Here is a 21,849-nt window from a genome sequence, read left to right as displayed (position 1 = left end):
GTTAAAGAAATATCAGTTCCATTAGAATTGTACCCGAAATGAGGTAACGTTTAACAATCTCGATCAAAAACCGCACTGGGAGGGGCGTGTGACCCATTTGGACGGGGGTTTGTTGAACCAAGGACATTATTTTGTTCTCTTAGTGCAAGCCCTCTGTGGAGGGGGTAACCTAGATGTCATCTAACGGTAAACCGTCAATTTCTACATCTCACTGTGCTCCACCCTGCATCTTTTGTCTTTGTGTTAATTTCAGACAAGCTAATAAATAATCTATTAAAGGACACCATGGGAGTCAAGGGACTGCAGACGTATGTTGAGAAAAACTGTCCCGATGCCCGTGAAAAGGTCAATCTCAGAAGCCTCGCACAAGACTACCAGGCAAAGCACGGGAAGACTCCAGTGCTTGTTGTGGACGGCCTGAGCTGTTTACGTGACCACTTCTACCACGGCGGCCTGGCCTGGGTGTATGGTGGACAGTGGCAGGAATATCGAGCCTCGCTGCGAAACTTCGTACAGAACTTCAAATCCGCCGGGATTGAAGTCGTGTTCATCTTCGATGGCGTGGTGGAGAAATCGAAGCGACCCGTGTGGATCTCACGGAGGAAAACTGAGCTTAAAACTGTGAAGAAAATCTTCCAGTACATCAGAAGTACCGAAAAGGAGCCTTATCGCAATCTTCTTCGTCTTCCACCGGGCGCGGGAATGTTTGCCGGGCTTGGCCTCAAGAGTCTTGGCGTCCGTGTCTACCACTCCTTGGTTGAGGCGGATCGAGAGATCGCAGAGTTCGCTTTCTCCAGTGACTGTTTCGGAATCCTGAGCCAAGACAGCGACTTTCTGATCTACGACATGGGCGCTGCGTCTTACTTCTCTACTCAAAATCTCAAGAGGCAGAAAAATAACCATATTACGACTGTAAGATACCGTGTAGATGTGCTGTGTGAGCACCTCGGCCTTGAGCAATCCGACCTCCCCCTTCTTGCATGCCTGCTTGGTAATGATGTGATTCCACACGCCAAGCTAGAAAACTTCCATGCTCGAGTCTCCCAAGGGTCGCCGCTCATTCCTGCTCTTGCCAGATTTATAAATGGTCTTCCTCCGGACATCACTGTTCCTGACATTGCTCGTATGATTTCCTCTTCTCTCACCACTGTACAGCTATTTGTACAGGCTATGCTGTCCTACGTTTTGCCTGGTCAAACTGCAAAATGGCCCGTGCCTGTGTCTATGATCACTAAAGAACCAGCACTTGAACTTGAAGGAACACATGCACAGTTGAAGGGTGAAGAACGCAAGAATTCGAAGTGTCCTGTCAAACATGTCCGGCCGGATATCAGGGCTGAAATTCTGCTAGAAGCCAAACGAAGACACCAGAATACAGAGAACATTAAAGGTAAATTATACAAAGAAGTCTTGATTGGTCAATGTCATTAACTACATGACAGTTTCATAGAGTCATGAATGAGTGGACATGTTATCAGTTCTTATAATATTTGTCAGTACTTCCTTTTTGATGTTACTATCTACCTGATCCCTTGATCAAACTAAGAGGATATTCGAAGGCAACATGTATTATCATTATATGTTCTCACTTCTGATTGGTTATGATATGTCCTCACTTCTGATTGGTCACTTTTTGTCCTCAATTCTTATTGTTCATTGTATATCCTCAATTCTCATTGGTCACTTGTAACTTTAGCCCTTCATTTAGTTTTTTTTTAATACTTTTGATTTTCATTTCTTCAGCAATCTACGACATCCTGACTGTGGCAGAGGGGGACAGTGGCGTTTACCTGGAGGAGGAGGACAGTGCCATCCCTCCCACCACTGTGTTCTACAGGCCCATTAGGGAGAAACTGCACGGAGTTCTGTATGGGGTGGGGGTGAAGCCTTTAACTGGAACAGCCCCAGGGGTTGACCTATGCAGCGGGCAGATGTCAAAGCTTTTGATTAGTGGAGAAGAGATTGTTGTTGGTCGTAACGCTGCGAAGGATTGGTCAGCACATCCTGGCGCGAAACTGAAAGAACCGGACATCATCTTAGCAAAGCCCCTTGATATGCCAGGTAAGAATTGTTCCTTGGAAGTACAAACATCTTTAGTAATCATGGATTGACTGACAGCTTTCTTGTTTATTGTAGTTTTAGATGTTCGCCCTGGTATTGGTCTTTAGTTATTAGTCTATAAAAATCTAGAACCTCTGAAACCCTGAATTTTTCATGTTAAGTCTCTCAATCACAAAACTTGCCAAAAATAATTACTCAAGCAACTGGATAAAATTTGATCTTGACTATAACCTAAGTTGATATACATATGGTCAGGGGACTATAAGCTACCCCAAATATGTGCGTCTGATACCAACTCTCACCATCCCCTAGGAAACAGTGAACACCTGACTACTCCAGCAAATAAATAAATTTTCATGGGACTCAAGTTGCTAGAATGGCATCTGTCCTTGGTGCTGAATATGCCTGCATGTGTCTATCCACCACTTTACAGCAACTGCAATTATTGCTTTGCATGTCAAAACACATCAGAATATCTCTTAGCCACTTCTTAGAGTATTGATATGGCTTGTACTTACTTCTAATTAATACTCGATAAGACTGTCCCACATACGCAATATCAAGTTATAACCTCCAACAAGTACTGCCACACATAACATCATGCAATACATCTTTTGTTTCCTAGGGGGCACTCCTACGCTGGAGGCACTGTGGTTTGGCCCAGGTGCCAGGAATGTTGCTCTGCGATGGAAGGCCTTCATGGACGGCATGTTCTGTTCCATACCAACAGAGAGGCAAAAGTTCATCCCAAAGAACCTCAAGGTATGATGTGTTTTGTCCCGGGATTGGAAAATTTTTATTATCTTCTTTGAATGAGAGGTAAAACATACAGATGAAGTCAAGTCAAAGCCAATTATTTATTCCTCAATAGCTTGTTTTGCCATATACATGTAGCTGCATTTCAAAATGTTGAGTTCAAGTAGGTAAAGGTTCTGTAGCTTTTTTGAGGCCGTATGGGCAGTGAGTTGTTTATCCACTTTGTCTAGGGCACACAGTATTGGAAGGCAGAGTCCATTCCTCTCCTTCCAATGCCTTTTACCTTAGATCCCTAACCAAAGAAAGGTACCCAATTTTATACCTGAGTGGAGTGAGGAAAAGTCATGTTTATTTATCTAAAGTGAGCTGGATAAGCTAACAAGGCTGGCAGCCAGGCTAGATTCAAAACACCAAAAACAGTTTCTTGAGCAACTGGATAGATTTTTTGGGTTAATTTTATCCAGTTGCTTGAGTAAAAGTTTTTTGTTGTATCTTGTCACCTGGATGTCTAGCCTTCATCAATAGATTCACAACAGTTGCTCAATTTGTGTGTGTTTCTCCACAGGTTCTTGTTGTGATCCTACACTACATGGTGAGACAGCGCGTGTTGGAGGGCTGGGAGGCGGATGCCTTCCTCATACAGGCCCTGGTCTGCACTGACTGGCACAAACTCAGGAGGAGGAAAGTAAGTCATCACTTGAAAGTTCGTCTGAGTTGGTAGAAGTCGTTCTGAATCAAAGTTGGACTGCAATTGCCAACACAAAAAATTGGATTTACCAAAATTTTTGAATGATCAGCTCCAGTCTTTATCAAGGAATGAGCAACGTCACAGAAGCAGTGGATTGTCCAATGTGTTGGCAATTGCAGTTCAACTTTGATTCCGAAAGTGAGTCATGCTAGACTGCCAAGTAGTGCTCCCAGATTTAAATGACATGGATGTTTGTTGGGAAAATATTGGAGTGGTCGTAGGAAGTCTTAACTAACTAACTAATTAATCCCTAGCAGGTCACAATGTTGTGCCCTTGGAAATTCCTTCACTCGACTCTGGTGAAAATGAGTACATGTACCTATCAAATACTCTAAATCTTTAAATGTTTTCATTGTTTTTATTTTTGAAGTGACCTCTCTACCGCAAATTTATGACACTGTGAATATGAGTTTCCATTTAAACTGTACCACAGGCTTATTTCAACATTGCAACGGATTCATTTTCTCTCCTACTACGAAATAAAGTCCCTGCAAGAATACATGAATTTACAGTAAATTTTCCCTTCCCTACAGGTGCCTGTAGACCCACGAGCGGTGCAGCTGGCCGCCTTATTCGTGAAGGGCGTGGCTGTTGCCATAGCGATGAACTGCGCGTGCAGCTGGCCCCTCGCGATGGAGTCCTGCCTCCCCTGGTGGTTCTTCGATGGGAAGTATTTCCACCATGTCTACCTCCTGGTCAGGAGTGGAGCCCCGGTCTGGGATTTATGTGGGAGAAGTGTGAGTAAAGTTGGTTTGTTTCATGTAAATAAAAGGTGATTAAAAGAAGGAAGGAAAGAAAGACCTCAAGTTGTTTGGATGGCCCATTCCGACAAATACATGTACTGTACAGTATTATATTCTCTGTAAGCAATTGTTTCATAATTTCCCAATATCCCCCAGGAGTCTAGATGGCAGCTTTTCCAGCTAATGAAGGACTGTGTGTCATGTTTGGGGCCAGATGAGTTTTCGAGGCAATCTGGTGAAAGAAACAGCCCATCACAAATTCCAGGAACTTTTCAACAATCAGGTGAGAGAAGAGAGGAGGCCGCAAGACCTGTGTCTATGGGAAGCTCTGACTGTGTGTCATATAGCCAACCAGGTGACTTTTGGAAGCGATCTGGCAAAACACGCCAGTCAGAAACTCCAACAAGTTTAGAACAATCAATTAACAGAACACAGAAGAAGACTGTTGGATCTGTATCTATGGTAACATTTGACAGTGTTTCATTAAAACGATCGGGTAAGATTGGAGGACAAACTTGCAAAACAGATCACGGCAAGTCAGAAACTCCAACTCAGCAAGCAGGTAACAGATTACAGAAGGGGGCTACAAAGCCTGTGTCGAAGGTAACTTTTGATGTCAGTGCCAGACAAAAGTCTCTGCCTGGAAGTGCTATGTCATCAGAGCAAAGCAAGAAGAAGAAACGTAACAGGAAGAAGAGAGAAAAATAGAATTGTTCTACAGAACGGAACATGGATAAGCAAGTGCCTACTAGTAGCTAATTTTTAGAAAAATAGTTACAAAGACACTCACTCACGACTTATACAAAGACAACAGACCACAAATGTACAAAGTGTGGACGTCTGTTCATCAAAATGTGTCTCAGGATTTGCTCTCAGAAGCCACATGAGGTCCAACCCGGTGTTGCAGTGGCGTACAGAGGTCCTGGGTTCAAATCCAGGGTCCCCTGAATTATTCTGTCAACGTGCCCTTGGGAAAGGCACTTGCCGGAAACATGAAATTCCTCACTTTACTCTAGTAAAACGGGTACCTAGCTTTGGTTAGGGATGAACCCACCACACTTATCGAAAAGAGTAGTGGATCAAATCAGTCTGTCCAGCACATGTAACTTGTACTTTTCAGTACAAACCTGGTGTGTTACACCATGAGGTGGTTTACTGGGTATGCAATACAAGCAAACCACCAATGATGAGAGGCTTCAACAGGTTCAGGTTCAGACCTGTGTCTAGTGATTTTATCTTTGGTTTTGATTCAAACCTAAACCAATATTTACCCATTTAGATGTTTCACTTAATATTTTTAAATGCCTTTTTCTGTCAATGACTTTACGTCAAGCAGAGTTTTTTAAATTTGATTATTGTATGCTGTACGGCGTCCAAACCTGGTCCAGTGAACCCACCCTTAGAACTTCATCTTTGGCAATGAAGGACTACCAAGAGAGACAAAACCAACATGGACTGTATTTTTGAACCACATTTATTGTGTTGTACCAATACAAACATGCAGTAACAGATAATATACATTCATTGAGTGTATGGAAAAGAGATACTATAAAATGGTATTGAAACCATTAATTCTATTCTTGATCTGTGCAGAATGGTAACACTGCAATATAGATACATGGATTGTTTTCTGTGCAAAATATATATCATGATTGTTCTTTTGGTTCTGAGTGCATTAAAACTTGACTTTCATTTAGACATTCAAATGTGTTAGCTAGATTGGCACATGCCTTTTAAATGGTATAATAGTGGATTTTTATGTACATTTTAGAATTCTCAAAAGCAGCATGTACACTTTGATGGCTACAGTTTTACTATCATACTCATGAAAGTATTTCCTTGCTATCACTTAGATTTTAGATTCCCAAGAAGCATACTACAATTTGATACATTTCCACCACCAAAATATGACTCAGATTTCACAATGAGATGTAAATGTTAGATAACAGCGAAAAGTTGAGAAGATATCGACCAATTTGTGGAAAAGTACCTTTGTGTGGTCTTCATTATTTCTCTGCTTCATCATTTGTATTTATAGCATAAATATCTTACAGTACATTGTCAAGTACTTTGGCATCTTCGTAAAAGAATGATCGAATCTCAGTGCCCTTCTTCTTATCTACATCTGACTTCTACAGTTACTGTACTAATCTTATATCAGTGTCACAAATGACTGTCAAATTGATTGTACCAATTTTCTGTATTTAATGTTCTGTATTTGTGTCACAAAGCTTAATGATTGTATCAATTTTGTATCTACTGTTCTGTATTTGTATCACAAAGTGAGTATCAAAGTTGTATCAATAATGTCAGTACTGTTCTGAACCTGTGTTACACAGCTAGTCTGATTCTATGTTTTGTCTATACTGTCCTGTATTTGTGACAAAGCTTAAGTCTGATTGTCCTTATCTATTGTAGGTTCTCTGTCTGCTCCTTTAGCCTCCAGGCTGCATCCATGTATTTTGTAATCTCTGAGTTTTGGCGGGGAAAATGGAGTCGTCTGTCTTCACGGTCTTGCTTTATCTGTGAAACAGATGAGAATTGAATGAATGAATGAATGAATGAATGAATGAATGAATGAATGAATGAATGAATGGATGGATGAATGGATGGATGAATGAGTGAATGGTTTATTTGATCAACATGATCAATAAAAAAGGTATGTCGCAGCTACAAATGGCTGAATTGTACACTTTTTGTACAGGTGCTTCTTAGGCAAATTGACATCGTTATCGATGCAAACCAACTTGATTTTTATTAAAAAGAAATAAAAGTTAACAAGGAAGGGATGTAGAGAGATTTTTCTGCTCCCCCCTTGCTTTCTAAAATAAAAATCTTAATGAAAAAAATTTTAACTGAAAGAATGTATTCAAAATGAAAATCTTTTTTCTATGAAACTCATACTTTCCAATGGCAGAAGATTTTCCTAATACCCCGTTAAACTTTTCAAACTAATATAGGCCTGACTTTCATATGAAAACTTCCAAAACTCATATTTACCAAAAGGCAGAAGATTTTACGACCACCCCCTCTCCAACTTGGAGTTACTGTAGTTCTGATAAGAATAAGAAATCTTCATTTAAGACAAACTGAGACAATTTTCCTCAGGTGCTTACCAAAGGCTTGTGAATCCAGCCGATTTCTTGGGCCTCAGTCTGGGGGAAGATGAACTTCTTCTCAGGCTCCTTGTGTGCTCGGCGGATGATCTTAAGAAATTGTGCTAAAGAAAAAGGAAGAATGAAATTGTTAATATAAACCTTGCATAAAACCTCACAGATATTTTGAAAAAAAAATGCTGGCAACGCTATATTGTTAAATATGGTTTGTCCCTCCTTTAAAATGTCATGTTACTTCAGATAAGAATTTGCAATAAACTTATTATAGTTTATAATATGGCCAGGAAATGGACAATTATTGCAGAAATGCCAGTTAAGGAAACTTGGTGAACTCTTTTCTTTAGAATTGTGGTCAAAAATAGCCTAAGCAACCAGAGAATGTCCTTGTATTAGGTCTGCAAAGTGAGGCTTAAAGTCTATCGACTTCTGTTTATTTTAGGTTTAGTATAGGGAGGAGAGGGACTAAGCTATACTCAGGTACAGCCATACACACTGCACCCCATTCAGTTGGTAATGAGTTGATATTAGGGAAGTGATCTTCGATTTCTATTGATACAAATTGAGTTCATCAGAACAGGTAATGAGGTCCCCTCTGGTGAGCTCCTTTAAAGATAAATTAGTCAAATGAGGCGGACAATTTATTTGGTCTTTGTGTTTCTTTCCTAAGTCCCAGACAGGTGTTTCTGCTTGTTCAAGCTACCAATGTTACCTCAGGTGTGGACATACACAGAAGGATGTTGTTAACACTGGAAACTGTTTATGGAACACTAAGCTTTTATGTTCATGCTTTTTAGCATTGTATACATCAGTGAAACGTTATAACATCAACAGAAACTTCCGAACATTGGTCTAATGGATTATATGTTTTTAACAAAAACTACATTGTGTGCAACTTGTTCCAGAATGCTTTCAATAAAATGATTATATAAAAGTCATTCAAACAAATGGCATGGTGGTTTTGAAAGTTTTTTCTTCCAATGACATAAAAACATCTCTTTTAAAACCAGTGAGTGTACATCTCTTTAAACTTTCTACCTCTCAGGGTTGTTTTGTGTTGTTGCCCACTTTTCAACAAGGCCAAAAATGTTTGCCACCGTAGAACTTGTGCAGCAAGAGATTATGTATGTAAATGTGGGCCCAATTACCCCATTATGGTGCAGTCTGACTCATTCATTCCTCCTATGGTGTTTCCTAGGAAACTATCTTTACATGCAGGCATGGAAGCATTCAACCGGATCTGTTTTGTTCTGCTGTGTAACCTAACAATTTGTTCCAGTTTTTTGACTTCACAATTACCTTGATTTATCATTTTGTCGAGGGAAACGTATTTGGGGGATAGGTTTTTTTACAAGTATACAGGAATTGTTCAGCATGTGCAAAAGCCATTTAGTTTTGATTACTTTTTTGCAGATCTTTTATAGACTTTTTATTTGAAAAGAAAGTAATTTGACTCCTAAGATTATTCTGAAAAATTGAAATGCTTTGAAACTGACGCCTCAAGTTACTAATGCTTTAATTGCTCTGCAAGCAGAGGCCAATATGCACCGATAAAAGCTGACAAGATAGGCCAACAAAATGCCTAAAAAGATGTCCAAAACAAGCCGGAACCCGGCCTCTGCTTGGAGAGTTACTTAGCTTCAATTAAAATGTGAGAGGCCTTTTTATTAGGATTCTTTTACTATGTTGTTGTTTCTAGGGAAACCTGGACTATTCGAATTGTCTCCATGGAACAAAAGGCATTCCAGTTTCCACAGCAGAGCCATTGTGACATTTCCTTAGTTTTAGAAACCCTGAAATTGTTTTGGAAACACAAAAAATGTTATTCAAGACTGGATTACTTGACTTCATTGTTCACTTTTGCCCTTTCTTTTTAACAGTATCGTTTTTGCTGGTAAATGTTGATGTTTAACATTTCTTCCTTTGATTTCGTTGTTTAGTACAACTAGTACTCTGTATATAGGCTACTTTTCTATTGTGTGTGGCTCACATCTAAGGATTTGTAAAAAAAAAAAAGTTTTCTTACGATCTTCGTCTCCATCTGCAGAATCGTGTGTGGAGTTTGGCTTCCCTGTGAGAGTGTACACTGGAAAAAACACAAGAAAAAATTGTTAGATTCAAACTTTTTAGCTTTGCAGCCAAAATACATGTCAATATAGCCTCTACTAGGCTCCACAGGTTGCTTCAAAAATAGTACAAATTGGCCAAATACATAACATGCCAGAGGAGTTGGCCAGGTAGTACAGTTTGCGACCTAAGACTACTAATTTTCCAGCGATCTGTGGAGCCTGGTAGAGGCTTTTAAAGTACAATATTCCATCCCAACATCTACTTGGAGATTACACCTCCACCCTCCCCTTTCAAATAAACTGCCTCAAATCAAGGCTCAAACCAAGGCTCAAGCGAACTGTCTCGGGTCAGTCCTGTCTAACGCATCGACCTGTGAAACTAGCCGGCCTGTAAGTACCTTTGAACGACACTTCACTAATCCATTCCCCATAGTGGAGAGTGTTTGTAAAATGAGAGTCAAAGAATTCAGGTTTACCAGTCCATGGAAAAGTACTTTCTAGAAAACGGATCTTATGTTTAGTCTAGTATTTGTACAGTAGTTTTTTATTTTTTTGTTCCTTGTTTCCAGATCTTTTCGTACAGCACTACCTTCGCAGATCCGAATATTATCTTTTTAAAGACAAAGTTCTTACATTTCCTGAAGGGGTTGATGCTATAGTTGGTGTAGAGCTTCTGGTTGAGTGTTTCCTTTTTGATGGTCTCACACAGGATGGCATGCTGGTGCACAATGTTGATGGGGTCCTTCGTGGGTTGCTGTGTCTTGGTGGCCATCTTGTGTCTGTTGTCACGGTGTCAGGGAGATTGTCAACAATTTTTCTGTAATAACACAACATGAGTTAGAATACTTCCCACACACTTTTGGTCCATAGGGCGGTGCCCATCTCCATTTCTATAACCCTTGGGCCACACAACTTATAATGCAAGCACCACATCAGGGGCCAAGTCCACTGGTATAGGAACAGCACAACATAAGGTGCAAAATGTAGCAATTTACTTTAAAAATACATACTCTAGTATTGAACATGTTAAATTGACTTAATTTGCTTATCAAATGCAATGCACATGATTAAAAATAACCACTATACTAATGCTGGTAACTAGTATACAAGAAAAAATACAATTAGGATCAATTTGTGTAACTTAAATCTTGGTATTTCATCTAACTTGATACTAGTACATTGATTTTAAATTCAGGATAAAAGTTACCAAGTTTATTTGCTGTAACTTGTAATGTTAGGTGAGATCCTGAATGTTTTCTCAAATTGCCTGCCAACCCGCCCGAAGTGGCGTGTAATAAAGGGTGGTCTAATGTTTACACTAATAACAAGCATCATATTTCACCTCAACATGATAGAAAATAAGATTAAAAGTAACCTGTTTTGAAACTGCTACACCCTCTTTTAAAGTTCTTTTTAAAGGTTTCGCATAATTTTGAACTTCACCAAAAGCACATGGAAATCTTACAGTGACAACCGAACACAACAGCGTGTTTGTCGCTTGTAGCGAGGGAGTGACAGCGACCCGCCTGGGACCCTACAAAAGCTTCGGCTTCAGCTCTGTTTAGGTTGTAAACGATACGCTATGTGGTGGGCAAATTGGATTGGGAAACGCGCCATATTGTCAGTGCCAACCCGCCTCTAAAAATCTCGCGCCATTTTACCCTCAAAATAGCCAAATAAAGCCAATTTGTGCCATCCTATATGATCTGAAGTGATGCTAGAATGAATGAGAGGTCTTCACTTACCTGAGTCGGCCGGTGTTTTGGCTGGTACACGCGGTGTTACTGTTTGAATCTAGCACCAAGCGACTGAAAAGGGCTCCAAACAAAAGGACTTACCTCTCTGTTTACACAGCTGACGTAGGATGTAAACAGCTCGTTGCTACGATACCAAAGAACCAATCGCTTCCTACCTTCAAATCGTATGAATTTACAGCGTAATTTTCGCACATCAATTTCAGAAGATTCTTTGTATTTTTGTATTCGTTGCTGTTAGGGGGTAAAAATGGGGAAATTTAGGCAAAAAGAATAAAAAGATGTAATTTTGTTTCCGAGTTTTACCGAACTATCCCGAATGATTCCGGCGGACTGTGACGGAGATTACCGGAGATTCCCGACTCCCGTGACGCTTTTCGCGTGGGTGCCATCTTGGGTTCGAATTTCTGTGCCGCTGAAGGGAGGGGACGGAGAGTCGCGAAGAAAAGACACATTTTGGACGACTTTCCTCGCCTACTTTCCTCAGGAAACATCAAGGTACGGCCAGAGATTCTGTTTTACCAACATAAGCCCGGATACATTTAAAGGGAAAGCTGTGAAAGGGGAAGAAAAGCTGGAAGCGTCCCGTCCACCATTTTTGTTGACAGACGACAAGACTGCTGACTTCGACCGGCGAAGGGACAACAAAAACAGCCGCCGTCAAACATCGAAGCACATCGCCAGTCTGTGTACATCCTTCTGTGCGTTGTGGTACTTTCCTGCGGACAGACTGCTAACATTTTCCACCAGGACCTGAGCTGTTGTGAAATTCTGCAGCTAAACATTCGGTGAGCAGGCTAGGAGTGGTGGTTCAACTTTAAATACCGGCTGCTTTCTAGTTCTACTAACTGATTCCCTATCTAACCCTTTCTGTGAGCTATACGGACCATAAGTACTATTGATCATGGACCAGGACTACGAAAGGAGACTTTTAAGGCAACAGAACGGACAAAACTGCTTTGGGTCGCCAGTAAGCTCGGTAAGTCTTTTGTGATGTCTCTTGGGCATGTATAGCTAGATAACAGCTGCTAATATATATAGTATGTCTAGACTAAAATGCCGCTGGTATGTATTTTTAGCCATCAACTGCTTGCATGATTCTGTGTCATATATTACTATGCAAGAATATCAACTGCACGAATACTTGACGTTGGCACATATTATGGACAGGTTAGGTACAAAATGTTATGCTATAGCTAGCCAGACTGTGTCAACATTCATTGTTTTGTTTACAAAACCATTGCATGTTGGGGCAAGGCGCTAGTTCTTTGTGTCTATGCAGCATTTTAGAAGGGGAAAAAAAAGGCATATCTTTGGACAATCATTTTTTGTTTTTGGTATCGTAGGCAACAGGTGCTGTAGGAACAAAGACTGCCAATTTGACAGCTCTTTGTTGACAGTTGTCTATAAATTTGAATAATCCCAAGGGGGCTTGATGTGTTGGGAAGCTGAGAAAATAATGCATGACAAGTACTTGTATCAGCTGCAATAAACAACTGCTGTTTGATACCAACTGTTACTTATGAATATCTCATGTATATATATGCATATATGATTGCATAAGGTATCACAAGCACAGATAGGAAGCTTTAAGTAACATAAAGTGCACCTGCTTGTTGTACTAGAAACATGTATTCTTGCCTTGGCTAGTCTTGCTGCAATCATTTAAAAGAAAATAAGGGTAGTTATCTTCACAATGATCTTCACCAGACTGTATCTTAAATTGCAGTAGCCGAATTTGCAAATGTGTCTTTTAATTTTATAAGTTCAAGTGTTTGCCATGCCAAAGAAGAATGTTTGCATGTTAGTTCAATGATTTCATTAAAAAAAAATAATGATTAGGTAAATGTAGCATACAAGTCATATCTACATTTTTGTGATCTTATTCATATTGACAACATTGTCTCACTGTGAAACTTTGAATAGATTTAGCAAACTGCACCAACGACCAGTTGTTTGTGGGTTGTAGTAACTTTCAATGATTCTTACATAACAATTCTATTTCTCCAGCCTATCGCCAGCATCAGCCCAATGGCTGGAAGAGAATCACTCGGCACAAGCCCTGTGTCGTCCCCGAGTAAGGACAAGTATGGAGACCGCTTTATACCGAGTCGGGCTGGAGCCAACTGGGAGATTGGCTTCAACAGCATACAGGGCATGTACGAGAAAACAACGGGCCAGGCACGGAAAGCAAGGGAAGCGAATTCTGACAATGGAAAAGGTACAGAATTTAACTTTGGGGGGGGGGGGGGTAAATTTAGTTTTTAACTGCAAATAAGCTTGTGTGGACAAAGATTTTATCCACGTTTTTTATAAGCAAATTTGTAGTCTATTATAAGAAGGAAAAACTTCAAAAAACTATAGTCTTTTTAACTTTTGTGATCAAAGTTTTGCAGAGAGCAGATTCCAAAAACTATGAACATTGCATGAACCTCTTACTAACTCGCTGTACTTCGGTTGTAAATTCACATGGAAGTGCTGTTGACAATGTCGGTACCAAATGTTTAGATTTGTTCAAACATGTATCCATTCTTGTCCTTTCAGATGGTCTTGCATACACTTGTCTACTAAAGAACGAACTCCTTGGAGCTGGGATAGAAGATTTAAAAGAACAGACAGAAGACAGAAGAGGTGTCCTAAGTCCCACCACGCCAGAAAAAAGAAATTTATTCAGGTACGTTCAGTCTTCAGAGCTCAAAATTTTTCAATGCTGGTGACGGCTTGAAATTTTGCATGGTAAAAATTCAGGGTAGGTAGTCTATCATGAACCTCAATAACAGTAGATGGGTTTATTTGCTTGTGTGTCATTTTTTCTCAATGACCCAGAAATACATGTTTTGACTATTACATATGAGCTTTGCCATTTGAATTTGACTTTGATATCCTAATATTTGTGAAGTGTTTGATAGAGCATTTTCACTCACTTTCCTTTTAAGATTAAATGAAACAGACTAGTGCTGTTCACAGTGTCGGTGTCCCTATTTCAGTATTTGCATTTCCCACAGCATGTTGTTTTACCAGCAAGTGTTCTGCTGGTATTCTCTTCTTTGAGCTATAGACATTCAGTGGGTAGTCATTTGAGAGGACCAGAAGATCTTTAAATGTCCAAAAATGCTTGATCTATGATTCACTGAGTGAAACACAAATATGGACACCAACATGGCACAGCACTGATGCTCTATATGTTGTTTTTACCTCAATCTGATAACATGTTATGTCTCCCTGTGCACAGATATCATCTGACAGCCAAACAGGCCAGTCCAGAGAACACAGACCACCTCTCACCATACTCCCTCTCTCCCGTGGGGAAAAAGTCACAGAAACTCCTGCGTTCACCCAGAAAACAGACACGCAAGATTTCCAAAATTCCCTTTAAGGTATACCGTAAGAAAATATGTTTTGCCTGCAGCAATCCAACATGGCTTGTGACTTGTGTTTTGGAATTATTTTGATATCTTCAGCTCAGTAGTAGGCCACACCAGTTTATTTTTCTGCTCCTTTTGAAGTAAAGATTTAGTAAATGGTCAATATGAAAATGAAGAGCTGGGAGGAAAACGTGAATTTGACTTTATTTGCTCTTTATGTACCAAAGTGTGTATTCAGACTTTCCCTTCAAATTCCATGAGTTTCCAGGTTGATTTTCTATTTCAGCATTTTTTTCAACTGGACAACCAACAAATTAAACTATGGTATTCATGTTGATTTTAAAGATATCAATGAACTTGGGCCTTCTTCAAGAAGACTCTCTAACATTTGATAACTCTTTTTTCTTGTGTTTCCAGGTTCTTGATGCTCCAGAACTCCAAGACGACTTCTACCTTAACCTTGTAGACTGGTCAGCTACCAACATCTTGAGTGTTGGCCTGGGGACTTGTGTATACTTGTGGAGTGCATGTACTAGTCAGGTAGGTTTCTCATACTTTATTCTTTCTCTGTGTGTCTATTTGTATTGGTGAAAGTTACCAGACTGAGAGAGCGAGAATGTGATGCAAAGAAAGGGTAGATTTCATTCTTTTCTTTGTTTACCCAAAAGTGGTAGAGAAGTACTGTATAGTTTTGATCATATCTCAAGCCTAACTGTATTCAACTTCAGTACATGTTAACCTTATTGTTAAAGGTATATTAGAAGTTTCTTGAACCAAAGCAAAGGATTAATTTTAGATAGACAACTACAGATGCATTCATATATTCTAAATGATAGCTGCTTTTGATAGAGTACTTATTAAAAAGAATTATCTTGTAGCTCATTGCTTGTTCTGCAACTGACATCATTCATGTATCTCTTCCGTGCAGGTGACAAGACTATGTGACTTGTCATGTGACGGAGACTCCGTAACGTCTGTCAACTGGAACGAGAGAGGGAACCTGGTTGCCGTCGGCACCCACAAGGGTTACGTCCAAGTCTGGGACGCCATGGCAGGCAAGAGGATCTCCATGCTAGAGGGACACTCGGCCAGAGTTGGTAAGTACCAGGACTTTCAATTGATAGATCTTGGAGTCATCCTAAGGTGACTTATTGGCATTGCCTCCAACAAATTTTCATCTTCAGCAGAAATTGCAATGTCTATTAGGTAGGGGTAGCCTGTTGGGTATAGTGTTTGCTTTCATTGCGGTAGGTCGCAGTTTCAATTGATTGACTGTTCATTACCCTACCAAGTTATACCAAAGACTTTGAAAATGGTACATGCTGCTTCTCTGCTTAGCACTTAAACCTTATCAGAAAGAGTTTGGAAGTCCAACACACACCACAACCAGTGGACTAGCCTGCTACTGTAGTATTACAGTGTATTTGTGCTTGCACAGTGGAGTGCCCCAATGGCTAATGAAACAGAGATGGGTGTCAACACATATTCTGTGTTTGAGGGACTTTATCTAAAACTGAAATCAACTAAATAGCAAGGTTCTTTTATTCACAACCAAGTATTTTACAAGAGCCAACGTTTCGATGACTATCTGTCATCTTCATCAGGGCAATACTGACGGATGAAATCACGGATGAAATCAACTAGTAGAGACAGAAAGACAATGTATGACAATGATTTTTCCCCCCCACAGGTGCTTTGGCTTGGAATGCAGACATCTTGTCTTCAGGCAGCAGAGATCGGCTCATCCTTCAGAGGGACGTCAGAACTCCCAGTGTGGTGCCCGAGAGAAGACTGGCTGGACACAGGCAAGAGGTAAACAAGATGGTTGTAAAGGAAACAATAATGTGGATGTAGTTTTGTAAGGTAGTACTTCCAGGACTCGAAATACTCACTTGCAATTATTCCCAGAATAATATCTGAGATTGCGGAAAAATTGGAATGTGTGATTTGCAAGCTAAAAGAAAAGAGGCTTGGTATATTAATCAACTTACATGATACAGAAGGTCATCTGCTTCCCGTCGTCTTCAGCTACTTTCCGTCCTTCCTCGGAGTTTCGCCCCTACAAGTAGTACTCCTCCGGGCGGCGGGGCAACAGCGCTGGCCGGGCGCTGCTCGACGGGTGTTCCTAGTTCTTGGACCTCTGTGCCCATACCCAGTAGGATGAGTCGGTGGCTGTCTCTGCTATCTTTCTGGTCACTTCTCTTCTTTTCTTTCCTACTACTCCTAGAGCGCCCAGAGCCTTCCACAGGGACTGTCCTATAAAACCACGGCACCCTACTTCTACTGGGAAGTACTGTGCCTTCCACCCCTTTTCCTTGGCACTCTTTACAATCTCCTGATACTTCATTAGCTTCCTCTCATGTGCCTCCTCTATCCGGTCTTCCCAAGGGACCGTTAGCTCCAAGATCACCAGCTGTGTTGTCTTCCTAGAAATAAGCAACAAATCAGGTCTTAGGTTTGTTGCTACAATGTCTGTTGGAAATTCCAGCTGCTTTCCTACGTCAGCCTGTAACATCCAGTCACATGCTGACGCCAAGATTCCTAGTTGTTCTCTCTGTTTGCCCTTAGTCTTTCCTTTCTCTCCTTCCCTGACGAAGTTGATAAACGGACCTTGTTTTCTCCCCTTGACCTTCATCCTTTCTTCCACTGCACTGACTATGGCCTTTAGTACTTGGTTATGGTTACAATCACTTAATTGCAGTGAAACAAAGATGAAATATTTAGTACCCTGACTTCTATGGTTGAAATCACTGCAAGAAATGTGCCACATAGACTACAGCCAAGATAATGCTATTTTGTAGTTATGGATTATGTTTTATTGTTGTGTTTTGTTTATTCATCTGTTTTTTTTATCTATTCCAGGTGTGCGGCCTGAAGTGGTCCCCAGATCACCAACACCTGGCGTCAGGTGGAAATGACAATAAGGTAAGAACCAAACCAAGTCTTCCCATGTCAACCACTTTAAGTCAATGTCCCAGATAGTCCTGCTCCCTTCTCTGTTTGGATTCGAAATTATACTGCTTTCTGTTTGTTAGACTTCTTGAAAGATAAACTTGCGAAAATAAGATTCCGAGTCTGTGTAACACAAAAACTTGCTTTCCACTTTATAATGGTCCCTTTCCAGTCACCATTACTTTGCAAAAATCATGGCAAAGACAACTCAAAATCAAATACATGTATATCAAGTACAAATACACCATTGACTACAAAAATTAGCAGAAAGAAAAAAACCTGAAGCTAAATATTTGAATCAAATGATCTCAATTTTTAGCCTGAGTACCAACCTCCGTAGTGACCGCTGGCTCAAAAGAATTCGCTTGCTAACCACGGAGTCTGACCCTGCGCGTATCCGTCACGGCTGTTAGTCAGATATTCGTTTCGATTTTGAACGAGCTCGCTGATTGGCCCCATTCGTCTAAGCTTCTCCCCATGCCACACTGTTCTTCGTAACGTCTAGGTTCTAAGAACTGTTGCCATGGCGATTCTTTCAAAACTGGACCCGAACAGGGCAATAGAGACACCTTGGAACGAAAAATGGCACCGAACGCAGCTCGAATTCCCCTCATTACGTGATAATGAGACAGCCAGTACGGATACGCGCAGGGTCAGACTCCGTGGTTAGCAAGCGAATTCTTTTGAGCCAGCGGTCACTACGGAGGTTGGTACTCAGGCTACTCAATTTTAACACCAAGATCCCCACTTTTCTCCCCAGTTATTTGTATGGAACCTGACGAGTGTCAACCCAGTACAACAGTACACGGAGCACCTGGCCGCGGTCAAGGCCATCGCCTGGTCCCCCCACCAGCACGGCCTGCTGGCGTCCGGCGGCGGCACAGCTGACCGCTGCATCCGTTTCTGGAACACGCTGACGTGCCAGCCGCTGCAGTGCGTGGACACGGGGTCTCAAGTCTGCAACCTGGCCTGGTCCAAACATGCCAACGAGCTGGTAGGTTCACACTATCTTATTGAATTGCGTTGTTACTGACATGAAAGTGGACATATAGTTTTTTGGCATGTCAGTGTGTCTGTCCATGTGTGTGTCTATGTGTTTTTCCCGATTTGGTACTTTGGAGCCTCTAGAAGTCTCTTCGCTGTAGAGGAAATAGTAAAAGTACAGAGGAGATACAGACCAGTTATCATCATTATATTGATATATTTTTGTGTTGATATGATTGAGTCATGTCAAAGACTTTCTCTGAAAAGTGGTGCATGCAGCTTCTCTGCTTAACACGTTTACCTTTTCTGTAGGTGAGCACCCATGGGTACTCTCAGAACCAGATCCTAGTGTGGAAGTACCCTTCCCTGGTGCAGGTGGCCAAACTCACCGGCCACTCCTACCGCGTCCTGTACCTCGCCATGTCTCCCGACGGGGAGGCCATTGTCACGGGGGCCGGGGACGAGACGCTAAGATTTTGGAACGTCTTCAGTAAGACTAGATCTAATAAGGTAAGAGTTTGTGTTTATTCTGTGTTGATCTCTTGAAGTTTACTTGTGGTTGGAGAATTCAATATGAAAAGGATCTTAAGCTGTAAATGCCAACACAAGATTTCCTACCGGTATTGATGTTTCAAGAACGTTTGTATGGTATGTTTTTTTCCCATCTTTCCTCATTCTTCCTTTCTTTCTTCCACTGTTCATGTTCAAAATTTGACAAAAAGTGTTTGATTATACCTTATTTGCTCTGTGATATGCAGGTGTCTCTGAAATCTTGATATTCAAGTGTCTCTTAGATCTAGTCCTTTGTATTCAATTTGAGATATGTTATTCTTTCTTATGAAGGTTTTCACCTTTTTTGCAGGAGTCAAAGTCGGTCCTCAACCTGTATACACACATCCGATGACCACAGAACAGTGTCTAGCACCAGTTCCAAGCCAAGGGTACCTCAGGACCACAGCAAGAACAACATTTCTTTTCACACAGAAACATTTTCTACACAAGAAAAACTGTGGGAAGCAACATCAAAGTCTAACTTACTCTAAGGGAGAGAAAATATTACTTGTGCATAAGAATTATTTCCACGGAACCAACTACTCTGCTAGTCCTGCAGATATGATATGATTATATGGTATAAATTATGGTGAACATATAACTACATGTAGTAACCTTTCGTAATCAATTATGTGCAAATCAGCATAAGGCCAGAGTTTCAAGAGGAACACGTCAAATATCACACCAAAATAATGGATCTACAAGTGGTATAAGTCCAGAGAGCTATTCTAATTCAAAAAATTATGTTGGGACAAGTCAGGAACATTTTTAGACCCCAACCCTTTTATTTCAGTTCAACTTTCTTTTGTATTAAATTGTTTCTTTGGCCCTTTTATTTTGAAAAGATTTCCTGATCTGCCACCACACTAACTTTTAGATGTTGATATTGAAAGGTCCTTTTTTTTCTCAAAGAAAGTCAAAGCCATTGATAACAAATTATGGTCCCATGTGTGAACTACTGTACAGGTATTTTTCTGTTAGCTTTGTGCAAAACCGTGTTTATTTGTTTGAAAAGCCTTTGCCTTGAACAGAGAATGTTCATTCAATGGTATCCTTAGTGTATATTTCCTTTTTATTTTAGCAACAAGACTAAAGAACATTAAGTTTGTGGTGTAAGTTCAAAAATAACTACGCCACAAGAGACCTCAACCCTGCAAGATTGCCATGTTGGAGCTATACAGTGGCAACACTTTGCTCTGCCTACCCAGAGATTATTATATATGTCCAAGCATGTATCATTACTAGGCACACGCCCAATAAAGACTATGTATCAAAAAGGAGAAACTACCTCTTGTTTAGCCTCTACCAGGCTCCACAGGTCGCTGGAAAAATCATAGAAATTGGCCAAATAGACAGATAACATGCCAGAGAAGTTAGTCCCCTATAGAAGTTACAGTTTGCGACCTCTATTTTGGACCCTCTCTCCGTAGCCGACTCCCTTAACATACTATTCACTCTATTTGGCAAATTTCTACTATTTTTCCAGCCATTCGCGGGGTCTGGTAGAGGCTACCTCTTGTTCAAATTACTTCAAAGTGGTTGTTAACTGCAACCTAGGACTTGGAAGTTGGAGCAAAGCTCCTTGCATGGACTTTTTGTTGTTGTTCAAGTAAAGTTGACAACGTTCATGTGTTTGTTCCGTCTGTAAGATGAACTGTGGCCAGCATCGGTGACTTCAGCATGGATGTACTTTAAGTTTGATGTATAACTTGTATTTTATCAGACCCAGTAGTGGCAGCAGGGCCTATATATATATAACCTTCTGGACTTTGAGGACTCTAGCTACAAAGGCTAACAGAAACATGATGTAAACAGAGAGATTTAAACTATTATTTGTATAGTTCTGTTATGGTATAAGGGAAATGCCATTTCCTGCACTATCCCCAATAAATCATGTAACACATCTATACACATGGTATTTGGAGTTGTGTTGTGTTGTGCGTGCATAGTCCAGTCCAGTGCCCTACCATCTTTGCGAGCCAACTCAAACTTTAACAGGAGCTAATTAACTTGTTAGCATTAACTTCATGTTCGGTAATATTTTTTATTTCCCATTGGACTGTCAAAAATTGTCTACATATCAATTGACCAGTGGTACGTGGGGCTCCATATGCGAGTGTTCTAAAGAGTGTTCTGATAAATGTTGACGTATGACACAATGACCCCAGCACTATGTACGCAGTGTAAGTTTGTCAAGGTCTACTATTTCAAACAATCTAGAGGACTACCTTTATCACTATATCCAATCATACTAGAGGACTACTTTTATTGTTATTCCAAACAACCTAGAGGACTACCTTTCTTGTTGTTCCAAACAACCTAGAGGACTACCTTTCTTCTTATTCCAAACAACCTAGAGGACTACCTTTCTTGTTGTTCCAAACAACCTAGAGAACTACCTTTCTAGTTATTCCAAACAACCTAGAGGACTACCTTTCTTGTTGTTCCAAACAACCTAGAGGAATACCTATATTGCTATTTAAAACAACCTACTGGACTACTCTCCAAGCAGAGGTTCATGGGCCAGATCGTCACCGTTTTATCATATGCCGGTTTTTTTTCGCTGGCCCCATATAAAAAACGGTATATGATAAAACGGTGACGATCTGCCCCATAAACCTCTGCTTGCAGAGTATACAGGACTACCTATATTGCTATTTCTAACAACCTACAGGACTAGCTATATTACTATCAGAAGCCCCCATTTGATACTGTTTATATGGCCATATGGCCCCGTGTATGAGGGAGCGTC

At 40.6% G+C, this 21,849-nt stretch overlaps 3 protein-coding genes across 4 annotated transcripts; 2 read left to right on the top strand and 1 right to left on the bottom strand.

Moving 5' to 3' along the window:
* Nucleotides 1-29: 29 nt before the first annotated feature.
* Nucleotides 30-5,883, top strand: LOC136444658 (constitutive coactivator of peroxisome proliferator-activated receptor gamma-like). Its single transcript, XM_066442328.1, has 6 exons — nt 30-1,390; nt 1,744-2,061; nt 2,687-2,823; nt 3,383-3,502; nt 4,099-4,302; nt 4,465-5,883. The coding sequence occupies exons 1-6, from the start codon at nt 286-288 to the stop codon at nt 5,014-5,016; spliced, it is 2,436 nt and encodes an 811-aa protein (XP_066298425.1). The 5' UTR covers nt 30-285; the 3' UTR covers nt 5,017-5,883.
* A 95-nt stretch (nt 5,884-5,978) lies between these two features.
* LOC136444656 (cilia- and flagella-associated protein 144-like) lies at nt 5,979-11,365 on the bottom strand. The gene is made up of 5 exons (XM_066442327.1): nt 11,236-11,365; nt 10,124-10,307; nt 9,448-9,507; nt 7,425-7,528; nt 5,979-6,831 (listed from the first exon to the last, which is right to left on the bottom strand). Exons 2-5 carry the CDS (start codon nt 10,260-10,262, stop codon nt 6,718-6,720), a joined length of 417 nt encoding a protein of 138 aa, XP_066298424.1. The 5' UTR covers nt 10,263-10,307; nt 11,236-11,365; the 3' UTR covers nt 5,979-6,717.
* Nucleotides 11,366-11,598: 233 nt separating this feature from the next.
* Nucleotides 11,599-21,004, top strand: LOC136444655 (fizzy-related protein homolog). Of its 2 annotated transcripts, none has more exons than XM_066442326.1 (11): nt 11,599-12,032; nt 13,255-13,465; nt 13,789-13,918; nt 14,477-14,621; nt 15,027-15,149; nt 15,538-15,706; nt 16,300-16,421; nt 17,472-17,534; nt 18,322-18,555; nt 18,858-19,055; nt 19,408-21,004. In XM_066442326.1, the coding sequence occupies exons 2-11, from the start codon at nt 13,276-13,278 to the stop codon at nt 19,447-19,449; spliced, it is 1,416 nt and encodes a 471-aa protein (XP_066298423.1). In that variant the 5' UTR covers nt 11,599-12,032; nt 13,255-13,275; the 3' UTR covers nt 19,450-21,004. The 2 variants fall into 2 exon arrangements, with proteins under 2 accessions (XP_066298423.1, XP_066298422.1); XM_066442325.1 differs by having other exon boundaries at nt 11,599-12,223.
* Nucleotides 21,005-21,849: the final 845 nt, after the last annotated feature.

Source organism: Branchiostoma lanceolatum, chromosome 11 (genome assembly GCF_035083965.1).
Source record: "Branchiostoma lanceolatum isolate klBraLanc5 chromosome 11, klBraLanc5.hap2, whole genome shotgun sequence".
In the NCBI taxonomy this organism is placed as follows: domain Eukaryota; kingdom Metazoa; phylum Chordata; class Leptocardii; order Amphioxiformes; family Branchiostomatidae; genus Branchiostoma; species Branchiostoma lanceolatum.
Note: the sequence above shows the minus strand (reverse complement) of the source record. Positions and strands in the feature narration are given on the sequence as shown.